Raw genomic sequence first — 14541 nt, 5'->3', positions numbered from 1 at the left:
TTCGTATAATGAATCACAGCCACAAAACTAAATGGCCAAAATACTTATATTTTCATCATAAACCACCACTTTTATTTTTTTAATTGGCTTTATTATATCACCAGAATTTCCCACTTTACAGATGCAGATTTCTCCACGATACCAACAGTTACAAAGAAACCATATGGAATAACTGAAGTAGAAAACAAAAACAAACACAAAAAAAACACTGACCAGCCCCATAGGTATCTAATTCACATGCTTCAAACAAGGGGCAATAAGAGGGATTTTTTTCAATCATGATAGAATCATTTCGGGATTAATTATTATTATTATTTTTTTAAATACAAATATTTCTTATATAAAATAACTGTACAGAAAACGAAATAGTGCTTAAATTTTAGCACATCTGTATTTTTCAGATGTATATCTGAAGAGTACATCTTCAACAGAGAGAGACCTGACTGTAGTTATGTAGCAACATTTCCATGAGCACTGTCAAAGATACAGCATAACATGCTTAATTCAAATCAAGCAAGCCATTTGGTTGTGGTTCTCTTCAGATGATAATTGACAGTGGCAATAGGAAGATAATGCTTGAGAATTATCACACTGTCTGTCACCCTCTAGAAGAGGTTCTGGAAGCCCTTCTCTCAAAAACATTGTGTTAAATGATTGACAATGTGATAATCACATCACAGGAGGTTGGTGGTACCTTAATTGGAGGATGGGCTTGTGCTAATGGCTGGAGAGGATTCAGGGAAACGGTACCAAATACAGGTTTTTGATGCCATTCCATTTGCTCCATTCCGGCCATTATTATGCACCGTCCTCCCCTCTGCAGCCTCCTGTGAATCTCATCCATGTAGGTCTTCATTTAGGGCATTGGTTTCACATATTGATTTGCAAATCAATGATCTAATCAAACAATACTCATGTGCTAATGGTCAATAACTTGTTTGAAGGTTTCTTACTTTCCCAAGATAATCAGTGGTTTATCTACATGAGGAAATGTGGACACACCGACCTTCCACCTCGATCACTAAACAGAAGAAAAATAAACAGGACACATGGCTCACATTGGATGTCAGAGAGCAGCTGAAAGCTATATCTGTATTTTGTACTAGTTCTCCAATCAACCTGAACACCTATTGGAAAAAAGCAGGCTTTAAACCCTCATGATTTGTACATTTTTTTGTAAGACAGACTAACAAAATGGGCTATAAAAACACTTTCCTCAATTTCTTAAATATAATTGCAAAGTCTAGTGGTATAAGTGTAAAATACAACAGTCCTGGTTGTCCATTGCCAGCAGACTTGAAATGTTCTTTAAGGGCAGAGCTGTGATACTCTGTACTGTAACACTGCTAAGTGCTGGTGACTTAACCCTGCAGCACCAAATGTTTTTAAGGCCAGGCACCACAGGATGAAATGACATCACAGCATCTACCTATCAATTTTTAGATTTGTTGGTATTTTGGTCCATTAAATTAGTATTTTCAAAAAGTAAACAAAAATGACAATCTTGATAGTGCATATTTTCATTAGTTTATCATACTACAGTCATCAAAATGTCATTAATTTTAACCACTTTAAAATGGACAAACATCCATAATTTCAAAGCCCACTACAATGGATTACACAATTTATAAGCCCATTTCATAGAAAATGTAAAAAACTGAACTATATGTAGTAACTTACTTTGAAGAGATGGTGATTGGGTCTAAATAGGTGTTTGTTAGTCTAAATTCAGTGTACTTGTCTAACTGCCAATTCCGAAAAGTCAAGACTCTTCCCACACGCCAACTAATTCCCCCCAGCTTCAGAAGCAAATAGTGAACCTTGGATATACTCATACTTGCCCAAATATTCTAAATATGTTTGTTTTTTAATGTGCCAAAATGCATTTTACTTTCATGTCTTAAGTATTTTACAGATTAAAAATATTTTTAAAGTATTTGTCCACAATGCACTTAGTAAGTCCGGTCCTGGAGTGTCTTAACAATATGAAACCAAAAATATTTAGGCTGACTTAATCCAGTGTCCAGACTTTTTTGGTGTGTGGGATATGCAAATATTTAATTGAGATGTCACCTAGTTTGTATATTTCAATTTTTTTTAAATCTGAAATTGTAATACCAAAAAATATTATTTGTGTCTACATTCAACTGTAGAAAGTTGATTGTGATATGATTAAGGTGGGGAATCCCTATTACAGTGTGGTGGCTGGCCTAAATAGCTGCAGGATAAGGCCTTACACCTCACACAGTGCTCGGTTTCTTTAAGTACCAGAAAGTCACAGGTTGATGCCCGCTCAATGATAATTGGAGCCTGGCTGAATGGCTGTTCCTTGGTCGGGACCCCCTGGCACACGTTGTACTTCTCCAGATCCAGGAGCAGGTTTGCCACCTGGGGCACAGATGTCAAGCAGGATGGGTGAGCTTCATACAGCGGGTGGGTGAGGAGCAGCGGCTGGCCCTGTACACAGATCTGATAGTAGAAGCTCGGGTCAATCTGCACGGTTGTGTCCACCATGTGGGAGAGCTTAGAGCACTGCAGTAGCTGTAGTGTCGGGCCCTCCACCATTATGGCAAACCAGAGTGTGGGGAGTGCAGAGCTGTGAATGGACTTCAGTAGCTTTAACAGCTCATGTTCTTGGTCGATCCCACTTGTTCCTGCACTGTCAGCAAGACTGAAGATCTGAGTGATCTACACAGAACATAATAGGGGTAACAAAATACAGTTGGAATCAATTCCGAGTCAATTACAGATTTACTTTCACATGCATCTCCTATAGAATATTTTAAAATCCAAGCAATCCAATGTAAACCCTAACTTCCTGTAGTTTGAAATTGAAAGGTAATTATTGGCCTTAAATATCAGTTACAATGTTGTAAAGTGTACTTATGCACCAAAGCAGGAAGTGGTCACTTACCATAGGTGTGACCTCCTCCACTTCTGGCTCCACAGACGGCGTTTCTACATCCATGTCCACACTTGGCCTTCCTCCATTCATTCCACTCTGTCTGTCCGGAGCTGCTGAGGATGTATTCTCAACTGGGGGTCCAACATATTTCACTGCGGGGTCTGCCGGTTTGAACAGTGTGCAATACTGGGCAATAAGAAAGAAATACACCATTACACCATACTCCAGTCTAAATATTAAAAAAGTGAACACTGAAGAGCACACGAGTCATGGGATTTTATTATACTGTAAAACATTACATGCTTAAGAGAATTTTAATAAGGTAGAGAAGGGTGACTCACTGCTGGAGAACTTATAAGGTTGAGGATATCTGGGACATGCTCCAGAAGTGAATTATTTTTGACAATTTCCACAGTCTCTTTGTGAGCCTGTAAAATATGAAACATCTGTTGAAAATATTGTGCATTTGAAAGATAAGAGAATTTTTAACCAATATAAAATGCCAAAAGGCAAATGCCACAAAAGTAAACCTAAACAGAAGCTTAAAAGGGAAAAACCATCATGATGTGGCCAGTGACACTTCTAGCTCTTGAAAACCTGACTGCTGACATGCAAAACATTTTTTGGGATTAGCAGTGGACTAATGAAAAAAGAAGAAGAAAAGACCAAGAGATAGGTTTGAGTTGATGTTCTCTTTAAGTTTGAATCCAAATTGATTCCAACCTGGACTGTCGGTATGTGGTTTCTGAAATTCTCATCCTGGCGTTTGCTGGGAAGCATAGGGCGCCAATGTGCCTACAACAATAACAGACAATTAATGCACATATCAGTATTTGCATGGAATCCTGTAGTCAAGACAATGTGACGTTAAAGATAGGACAACAATAAACATTGCCTTTCCCTATTGTGCCATCTCCACATAGCAGTACTCACTGTTTCCATGTAGCGATAATCCTCTTCTTGCTGCAGTGGCTCGTTGTCATCATCAGTGAACTCCATGTCCACTTGCAGATGTGGTGTTTTTCTTTTCTTTGAGGTTGTCTTGCGACTGTATGTAAAGTGAGGCCTAGGCCTGCCAAGCTGCACCCACCCCTCTTGGGACCCAAAATCAGTCTGGCCCAACTGAAAGGGCAACAAGTGTCTCTGTCAAACACATACATACACATAAGAGCACCATTGAAAGCGTTGTTAGGAGTCCATTCATGGCATAACAATGAGTACGGCCATTGCTTAATTCCAAACAAGGACCAATTCAAACGGTACTTTCAAAAAATATTGTCACCCTCAAAATGCTCATACAACTGACAATTATTTCAACATAGGTGAGTAATCAACCCTTACCATGGCCTGTCTCTGGCACTGCCGTAGACGACACTTCTGTCTCTTCTTATTGCTGCCTCCAAACTTGGGTTTGTCTATGCAGAAATCACAAGTGCCACAGTCTGTCCTACTATTACAGGCTTCACACTTCCCACAGGAGCGCCGCTTACGTTTCCTCACCCAAGCCTGAAAGTCAGAATTAGAATTAAAATGTTTTAAAAAATACATATCATTATTTGTACTACTATCGTTTAAATGTAAAACATTTAAATTAAAAATCCAACAAGTACATGTCAGTGTCTAGATATTCAGTGGAACGATATAAGGTAGCTTGTTGGCCCAAACTGTGACCAAATTCAGATGGAGACCTCACTAGGAAGAGCAGGGTTTTAATGTGGGAGAGGTTGTAATTGGCCAGCAGAGGGCACTCCTCGATAGAAGTGGTGTAAGATATCTTGAAGCAGAGCTCACCTCATAGTCAGCATCATCACCATCAAACTCTTCATCGTCATCTTCTATATCGACATTCACAGAGAAGTCCTCAGGGTCACTGTATTGAGAAGTGGAGTTCTGTGGGAATAATGAGATTTATCTATTCTGCCCTTTCCTCTTTATTCAATACCAAATCTAATTTTATTTGTCACATGTGCCAAATACAACAGGTGTAGACCTTACTGTGAAATGCTTATATACAAGCCCTTAACCAACAATGCAGTTAAAGAAATAGAGTTAGTAAATATTTTCTTAAATAAAATAAAAAATAAAACAAAAAGTAAAAATAACGAGGCTATATACAGGGGGTGTCAGTACAGAGTCAATGTGCGGGGGTACAGGTTAGTAGAGTTAATTTGACTATGTAGGTAGGGTTAAAGTGACAATGCATAGATAATAAACAGCGAGTAGCAGCAGAGTAAAAACAAAAGGGTAGCTGTGCCACTAGAGATTCTGGGTGCGAGTCCAGGCTCTGTCACAGCCGGCAGCGAACGGGAAACCCATGGGGGGGCTCACAATTGACCGAGCGTCGTCCGGGTTAGGGGAGGGTTTGGCCTGGCAGGTATGTTCTTGTCCCATTGTGCACTAGCGACCCCTGTGGCGTGCTGGGCGCAGTGCATGCTGACATGGTCACCAGGTGTACAGTGTTTCCTCCAACACATTGGTGCGGCTGGCCTCCGGGTTAAGTGGGTATTGTGTCAAGAAGCAGTGCGTCTTGGTTGGGTTGTGTATCGGAAGATGCACAGCTCTCAACGTTTGTCACTCCCAAGTCTGTATGGAAGTTGCAGCGACAAGACAAGACTAACTTCCAACTGGATACCACAAAATTGAGGGAGAGGTTGTTGTCACATTGAGGGAGAGGTTGTTGTCCTGGCACCACACCGGCCAGGTCTCTGACTTCCTCCCTATTGGCTCTCTCATCGTTGTCGGTGATCGGGCCTACCACTGTTGTGTCAGCAAACTTAATGATGGTATTGGAGTTGTGCTTGGCCACGCAGACATGGGTGAACAGGGAGTACAGGAGGGGACTAAGCACGCACCCATGAGGGGCCTCAATGTTGAGGATCAGTGTGGCAGATGTGTTGTTGCCTACCCTTACCACCGAGGGGCAGCCCGTCAGGAAGTACAGAATCCAGTTGCAGAGGGAGGTGGTTAGTCCGAGGGTCATTAGCTTCGTCATGCGCTTTGTGGGCACTATGGTGTTGAATGCTGAGCTGTAGTCAATAAACAGCATTCTCACTTAGGGGTTCCTTTTGTCCAGGTGGGAGAGGGCAGTGTGGAGTGCAATTGAGATTGCAAATCTGTTGGGGCAGTATGCGAATTGAAGTGGGTCTAGTGTTTCCGGGATGATGGTGTTGATGTGAGCCATGACCAGCCTTTTAATGCACTTCATGGCTACCAACGTGAGTGCTACGGGGCAGCAGTCATTTAGGCAGGTTACCTTCGCTCCCTTGGGAACCAACCGGGACTATGGTGGTCTGCTTGAAACATGTAGGTATTACAGACTCGGTCAGGGAGAGGTTGAAAGTGTCAGTGAAGACACTTGGCAGGGGGTCCCGCGCATGCTCCGAGTTCACATCCTGGTAATCTGTCTGGCCCCGCGGCCTTGTGAATGTTGACCTGTTTAAAGGTCTTGCTCACATCGACTACGGAGAGCGTGATCACAGTCATCCGGAAGAGCTGGTTCTCTCATGCATGCTTCAGTCCTGCTTGTCTCGACGCAAGCACAGAAGGCATTTAGCTGGTCTGGTAGGCTTGTGTCACTGGGCAGCTCGCAGCTGGGTTTCCCTTTGTAGTCCGTAATAGTTTGCAAGCCCTGCCACATCCGACGAGCGTCAGAGCCGGTGTAGTAGAATTCAATCTTTGTCCTGTATTGAAGCTATGCCCGTTTGATGGTTTGTAAGGGCATAGCGGGATTTCTTATAAGCGTCTGGATTAGTGTCCCGCTCCTTGAAAGCAGCAGCTCTAGCCTTTAGCTCTGTAATCCATGGCTTCTGGTTGGGATATGTACGTACGGTCAACTGTGTGGACGACGCCGTCGATACACTTATTGATGAAGCCGCTGACTGCGGTGATATACTCCTCAATACCATTGAATGAATCCCGGAACATATCTGTGCTAGCAAAACAGTCCTGTAGCCTAGCATCCGAGTCATCTCACCACATCCGTATTGAAGCGAGACACTGGGACTTCCTGCTTTAGGTTTTGCTTGTAAGCAGGAATCAGGAGGATAGAATTATGGTCAGATTTGCCAAATGGAGGGCGAGGGAGAGCTTTGTATGCATCTCTGTGTGTGGAGTACAGGTGGTCTTGAGTTTCCCTCTGGTTGCACATGTAACATGCTGGTAGAAATGAGATAAAACGGATTTAAGTTTGCCTGCATTAAAGTCCCCGGCCACTAGGAATGCAGCATTTTCTTGTTTACTTATGGCCTGATGCATCTCGTTGAGTGCAGTAATAGTGCCAGCATCGGTTTGTGGTCGTAAATAGTCGGCTACAAATAATATAGATAAACTATATCTTGGTAGATAGTATGGTCTACAGCTTATCATGAAGTACTCTACTTCTGGCGAGTAATACCTCAAGACTTCCTGAATATTAAACATTGATCCGTGGTCGTCGTTCAGCCACAACTCGGTGAAACATAAGATATTACAATTAACTTCTTATGGCTGGGGTCATTATTGAGTAGCTTGAATGAATAAGGTGCCCAGAGTAAACTGCCTGCTACTCAGGCCCAGAAGCTAAAACATGCATATTATTAGTAGATTTGGATAGAAAATACTGAAGTTTCTAAAACTGTTTGAATTATGTCTGTGTATAATAGAACTCATATGGCAGGCAAAAACCTGAGAAAAAAATCCAACCAGGAAGTGGGAAATCTGAGGTATGTAAGTTTTCAAATCTGCCTATCCAATATACAGTGTCATATTGCACTTCCTGAGGCTTCTACTAGATGTCAACAGTCTTTAGAACCTTGTTTCAGGCTTCTACTGTGAAGGGGGAGAGAATAAGAGCTGTTTGACTAAGGGGTCTGGCAAAAGGCCATGAGCTCAGTCAGTAATTTTCTCTCCATTTCTGCTTTTTGTAACTCCTCCTCCTGTAACCCCTTTGGCTGGAAAAATGGCTGTGTTTTTCTGTGACTAGGCGCTGACCTAACAATCGCATGATATGCTTTCGTCGTAAAGCCTTTTTGAAATCGGACACTGTGGTGGGATTAACAACAAGTTTATCTTTAAAATGGTGTATAATACTTGTATGTTTGAGGAATTTTAATTATGAGATTTCTGTTGTTTGAATTTGGCTCCCTGCACTTCCACTGGCTATTGTCAAGTAGATCCTGTTTAACGGGATCTCAGCCATAAGAAGTTAATGTCCCGTTGGTAGGATAGTCTCGATCATAGATCATCCAGTGTACTTTACAATTATTGCACGTTTGCCAATAGAACGGATGGTAGTGGCGGTTTACCCACTCGCCGATGAATTCTAGCATGGCATCCCATCCTCGGCTCCCTGTATTTCCGTCTTTGCGCGAATGACGGGGATTTGGGCCTGGGCTCGTGGAAGCAGTATATCCTTTGCGTCGGACTCATTAAAGAAGCTCTTTTTGGTCATGAGACGGTAGCAGCAACATTATGTACAATATAAGTTACAAACAACACGAAAATTAATTAAATTACATTCATAGTTTCCTTTGCATATTAAATGTTTACTAAAATAAGGATTAGATGAGTATTATTAGAGAGGGCTGGGTATTGTTACCTGCAATTCTCTGCTGTCAATCTGCAAAACAAATGCTTTACATTCAGTTATGGGAGCTTTTCATGGAGAGGTGAAGAGAATATTCCAAATTCACTGCCAATGTTCATATGTGGACTTGTGGGACATACTGCTCTATATTGAATAAGCATAATAGATATGAATAGACAATAGCCTTCTGCAGTTGTCATATACTAAGATATCCTAGGTAATGGGGTTCTAGAAAATTACCTGAAAATTCGTCATGGGATAGGGATCCAACATTTGGGGACCATCGGGTTTATACTGAAATACACATACATAAACAATCAAAATAAATCACCACTTGGATTTCTTCAATCTCTGTCTGTTCTTTGGTCAGTCTGTACCTTGAGGATAGGACATTTGCATTTGCGTTTCCGACAGCGGACAAGTTTTCTGGTGTCAGGGTTCAGTGTTTTTTTGCAGTTGGCACAACTCCCACAATCTTCTGTGGTAAGGCAAGCCCTACAGTGACCACAAGGAATCCACTAAAACAGACAACAATAATTCTGGAGTTAGAGTATTCCTATCCATTTAGACCTATGTTGATAAATCCTTGTTTAACTACGTAAAACTGAAATAATTAAATAGCCAAAAATACAAAACGGGAAGTCAAGGAGCATGCACGCATGTTAAAAACAGAAATGGGAGTAGTAGACTCGTTAGTTGAGGAACACCTGTTTACCTTTCTGAATCTTTGATGAAGTTGAATCTTGGCTATAGTTGGATTGTTGGCTAAAAGCAAAGAGGGATACTGTTAAAATTAAACATATACTTCATAAAACAGTAAAAACAGGCACATTTACAATGCTTTTAAACTTTAAAATATGTAAATTCTGTTCCTCTTTAAAACAAATTTGTAAAATGTTTTTTCTTTAATTGACATACCCCTGCATATGGTGCAACAGGGACTCTTCATCTGCCTTTCATACTCTGAGCCTGTATATGAATTACCACAAATGGCACAGATGCTGAAATAAAGAGTATCGAAGCAAGTTACCTAAGGTACCAAGTGCATAATATCACAATCATCCTCAAGATATTAACATCAACCCCTTCAATCACTCCCATGTATTCTTTGCTTATTTTACATTTAAGAAAGCTGTATCTCAGGGGAAAACACTCAAGCAGACATGCAAAAAAAACATTTCCAATTCACACATGCGTATAATAGGGCAAATATAAGCAAATTAACAAATATGTACTGAACAAAAATATTAACGCAACATGCAACAATTTCAATGATTTTACTGAGATACAGTAAATCTGTCAATTTAAATAAATAAATTAGTTCCTAATCTATGGATTTCACATGACTGGGCAGGGGCGCAGCCATGGGTGGGCCACAGGGGCCATGGGGACAGCCAATCAGAATGATTTTCCCCAAAGGTGCGTTTTTTACACACAGAAACACTCCTCAGTTTCATCAGCTGACCGGGTGGCTGGTCTCAGACGATCCTGCAGGTGAAGAAACCAGATGTGGAGGTCCTGGGCTGGCATGGTTACATGTGGTCTGTGGTTTTGAGGCTAGTTGGACGTACTGCCAAATTCTCTAAAATGACATTGGAGGCGGCTTCAGGTAGAAAAATTAACATTCAATTCTCTCGCAACAGCTCTGGTGGACATTTCTGCAGTCCACATGCCAATTTCACACTACCTCAGAACTTGAGACATCTGTAGCATTGTATTGCGAGACAAAACTGCACATTTTAGAGTGGCCTTTCATTGTCCCTTGTACATTATGCTGTTTAATCAGCTTCTTGATATACAACACCTGTCAGGTGAATGGATTATCTTAGCCGAAGAAGAAATGCTCACTAACTGGGATATAAACAAATTTGTGCACAAACTTTGAAAGAAGCCTTTTGTGTTTATGGAAAAATGTCTGGTTTCAGCTCCTGAAACATGGGACCAACACATTACATGTTGCGTTTATATTTTTGTTCAGTGTATATATAGCCTAAACCATGATTATGTATGAGGAATTTGTAAACTTAAATTCTCAGAGATAAAATTATAGGATAACATAGAAGCATTTGACTCACCCAAAGAAGGGCTCTGAACCAGCCTTCCCATTGATGGAGACTGAAAGTGATGATGCAGGGCTCAAGGGCAGTTTAGTTGCATTTTGCTTCACATCTTCCACATCATGAGCGACAGAAGCTGAACTAATCTTTGCGAGAGGCGTGTTCGGTCTTGGGGGAGTGTTATGTTGGAGATCTTTGCTTGGCGTGCCCATAGAGCTGCGACTCAGAGGGGTCAGTCTGTGATGGGAGTCAGGACTGTCTGCCCGGTCCCCTCTGTCCTTCAAGCTGGACTCTGAGGAAAAGCCACAGTCCACTAAGGGAGGAGGATCCTTCTGTATGTTCTAACAGACCATGGGTTAGAATAGACAAGATGGTAGTTGTTAGAAAATACATTCAAATTAGTGAAGTGAAAGAAAAGGTATAATTTCAAGTAAATACTAGGAGCTTTTTATTTTATTATTACCGTCTTTCTCGCGCGCAAGGGCTTGGGTTGTCCAGCACCCCTGAACACCCCTGCTTTGTAATCAAACATTGTCATGTCCAGAGTATCTGCCAGGACTTTGGAAAGCTCAACCCTACTTCTCACACGCTCATTACTCGGACTTCAGGTTCACAGAGAAGGGAATAAAGATAGTGTGATCCATTAGTGGCATAAATTATTTATAAAAAGTTACCTTAAAGCATATAATACTGACAATGAAATTAATGCGCTGTGGGACTCAGTATTATTAAGAAATTGGTTTTACCGTGTTTTTATTTCAAACCAACGGCTTATTCAAACACGTACAGCAAGTGAGCTCTCGTAAATAACAATGAACCTCATGTCATGAGACAATACCAATGGTTAAAAATCTAGACTGGCCCATGGTCTAAAAATGAATAGAGTTTTGCCAGAATGTTTTTACCTCATGTAATAAACGTCACTCTGACCAACACTAGAACCTGAACGACGAACAACCGCTTTGCGCTTCCACCCCTTTCCAAGTGCCGGCCAGTCCTCCCAGCCCTCTTCAACTGTTACTCTTTTCTTCCGTCTATAAACAGAAAACCTGGCATAAAATAAAAACACATGTCAGCAAAGTATATCAGCTTAAGAGCATAAAACATAACAGCAGAGCATATCGACTGGCTATTCTGTATAGTTTGACTGTCTACATATTTGCTACAAAAAAGAACATTTGGGGCCCATTACAGCAGGTTGACGTTAATTGTGATAAATCTTGCCCTGGAGGCAGAACTGAGCGATTTCTGCTTGATAGGCCAGCTGCAAAGACAAAATTGTCTATATTACAAGAAATATCAAAACCTCCAGGACAAGATTCATGACAAAAAAAAAAACACTCAACTGCCCCAATTCACTGGCCCAGATAAATCCTTCTTTAAAAAAAGTTGGGTACTTTTATGTTGGGGAGTAAATTAGCCAACTTCTGTATTGATTTATGGGCCCTAGAAACCCTGACGTTTTAATAACATTGATACAACAGCAGCCAACGCTAGTCAAATCAAGTGTCACATCTCACTCAACATACAGGTTGTTGCTGTTGATTTTCTTCTCAAGGCCTGCCACGCTACCGCTCCTTTCGCTCCCTGCAACACTCTCCTCTTCGGCATCCCCTTTGCCATTCACGCGTCGCTCCCCCATCGCAAGGCCCAAGTTCCAACCCTGTGTGTCATCTTCATAATTGTCATCCTCCAGGGGCTCAAACCAGTCTACAGGTTGTTCCTCAGCAACTCCCCCTGGGATCTTCTCTGTCTGCCCATGGCCTGTCATCGCAGGAACAGAGGTGGCATGGTCCTGAATGTCAAGGCTGTCCGAGGGAGCCAGGGCCTCCAGTGGCGATAGGACCTGAGAGGTCCTCTCCAGCCCATTGTCCCCAAATTCAGTCCTCTCCTCCCTTTCTATAAGTAGATCATTTGTAGGTTTTAGTACCTCTCCATTTATCTCCATGTCTTCCTCCCCTGGCCCTCTCCCAGAACCTCGGTTATCCACCAGTCCTTCATTCATTTCTGTGGCTCTATACACTCATGAAGCCACAGGTCTAAATGTTCTCCAAAATGTTCTTGAACAATGACTTCCAAGGTTCACACATCCAAGACCTTGCATAACAATACAGAGGAGTGCTCACATCCAGTGGGGTCCTAGAGTAACTCAAGCATAAACTTTGCTTCTCTGTATATGTGCTTGCATCCCCGCAGGGCTTCCCAAAACCTTCAGTCTTCCCATTGATGTATAGGACCTGAAAAGATAAAGTTGAGAAATAACAGCATTGGCTTTACGCAGGCTGTAAGCAGAATTTCACATGGGTATACCCTGAATCAATGCATCCACATCATAACACCATCCCAATACAGTCAGCTGAGCTGTTCAAGAAGTTTCAGCCTAATCAAACCAGTCTGCTATTGCCAGAGACTGCGACTCATAATATATTACTAACTTGACAGTCAGCTGTCCGGTAGTTGAAAGTAGGTAAGTTTTGTTAACAATTACAAACATCATGTAGGTAAGTTTTGTTAACAATTACAAACATCACGTATATATGATGTCACGTATATATGAAAATAATATGTACTTAGTTGTATTAGTAGTTTTTATTAGTTGTATTGCTTTTAGTAGTTATACAACAACTTCATTTTGTTGTACATTTTTTAAATGTTATTATTATTATTTGACAGTATTTGCCATATTATTGTTTCTACTTTTATTTTTTTTACACTTGAAACGAGATGGAGCATCATTCAAACATTGCATCCTCCACAATGTCAAATATATTCAGACATGTCAATTCCTATCTACTGTAACGTTAGCTACAATAATCAAACCAACGTTAATCAATAACTCTTAACAATGTAACAGTTAGCTAATGCTCCTCTCCTCTATGTACTGATTATTTTAGTGACAGTGTTAACAGGTATTTGGTAAGAACGACATAAGTGGACATAGTAGCATCATACAGATAAGTTAGTTAACGTTAGCTAGCTAATACTACCATACTTCGTCGCCTTTTGATTGTTAACTAACGTTAGCTAGATAGCTAGCTTGTTAACATAGCAGCTAACGTTAACAAGCAAACGACAATTCACGACCACCATGGCAAAACAACGAAAGTAATTTCAAACACAATCACATATTGAAACCAAAACCGCGAAACAGCTACCGAGATACCACAGACAAATATATGAAACATATTAGGGCTAACGTTAGATAGATAACGTTACCTATTCATATAATCAGTGTAAGCGGAAGTATAGCTAGATCAGTTAGCCACATTAGCTAGCAAAAACGTCGTTGACTGTTTATTGGACAGAGCTAACGAGCACACACACCACTTACGAGGAGAAACATACATGTGAAAAATGGACGCAGCTCCAAAACAAAACAGCATAAATATTTTCAAATCAGCATCTAATATCGAAAACTTACCATCGACCGTTAAGAACCGGAAATTACATGCAACATAACAGGAAACACAAATTAAACGCAAACTTGGATACTTGGGTCGTCCCTTCCCTCTACCCCTTACTATTTCTACTGCTACGTTAGTTTACCCCAAATGTACGTTAACCTTAGACAGTGTATATTACATTGACAAGACATTCGCGTGACCGCTACAACAATGGAAATTCATGTCCTCAAAGATGGAAGGCAGGCGGGAGAAGGTGAAATCAGGTGGGACCATTCTAGCCAATAAGAGGGCAAATACTCGTGTGACCAACATGCCGTAGAGATAGATATGTTAATACAACATGTATTTATTTTATTAACACTTTAACTATTAACACTATATATAGACATAAGACATTTGAAATGTCTTTATTCTTTTGAAAATTGCGTGAGTTTAATATTTACTGCTCACTTTTTGATAATTTCACTTTTGTTGATCCATTTCACTTGTTTTGGCAATGTAAACATGTTTCCCATGCCAATAAATCCACGTGAATTGAATAAAGGACTCATCTTTGTATCTGTGACATTATAGCATCTTTTACAGAATGGGCAGTGCCAGAGACTATCTCCA

General features: G+C 40.9%; 1 protein-coding gene across 3 annotated transcripts; it reads right to left on the bottom strand.

Annotated features, from left to right (window-relative positions):
- Window positions 1-69: 69 nt before the first annotated feature.
- LOC135542144 (methyl-CpG-binding domain protein 1-like) lies at window positions 70-14148 on the bottom strand. Of its 3 annotated transcripts, none has more exons than XM_064968846.1 (17): window positions 13947-14148; window positions 12055-12762; window positions 11431-11574; window positions 10989-11127; window positions 10544-10866; window positions 9387-9469; window positions 9184-9233; window positions 8846-8986; window positions 8709-8762; window positions 8481-8501; window positions 4697-4795; window positions 4247-4411; window positions 3839-4048; window positions 3629-3700; window positions 3247-3333; window positions 2915-3091; window positions 70-2688 (listed from the first exon to the last, which is right to left on the bottom strand). In XM_064968846.1, exons 2-17 carry the CDS (start codon window positions 12528-12530, stop codon window positions 2173-2175), a joined length of 2757 nt encoding a protein of 918 aa, XP_064824918.1. In that variant the 5' UTR covers window positions 12531-12762; window positions 13947-14148; the 3' UTR covers window positions 70-2172. The 3 variants fall into 3 exon arrangements, with proteins under 3 accessions (XP_064824918.1, XP_064824919.1, XP_064824920.1); XM_064968847.1 differs by having other exon boundaries at window positions 3839-4027; XM_064968848.1 differs by lacking the exon at window positions 8481-8501.
- Window positions 14149-14541: the final 393 nt, after the last annotated feature.

The sequence above is a fragment of the Oncorhynchus masou genome, chromosome 6 (assembly GCF_036934945.1).
Source record: "Oncorhynchus masou masou isolate Uvic2021 chromosome 6, UVic_Omas_1.1, whole genome shotgun sequence".
NCBI classification, from domain to species: Eukaryota; Metazoa; Chordata; class Actinopteri; order Salmoniformes; family Salmonidae; genus Oncorhynchus; species Oncorhynchus masou.
The sequence above is the reverse complement of the archived record's forward strand: the minus strand, read 5'-3'. Positions and strand labels throughout refer to the sequence as shown.

Coding starts and splice junctions, on each gene's coding strand:
- LOC135542144 (XM_064968846.1), bottom strand. CDS start 12,530: ATGAATGAAGGACTGGTGGATAACCGAGGTTCTGGGAGAGGGCCAGGG. Junction 9,234..9,386: donor CTGTTGCACCATATGCAGGG/GTATGTCAATTA, acceptor CTTTGCTTTTAG/CCAACAATCCAACTATAGCC. Junction 8,987..9,183: donor TTCATCAAAGATTCAGAAAG/GTAAACAGGTGT, acceptor TGTCTGTTTTAG/TGGATTCCTTGTGGTCACTG.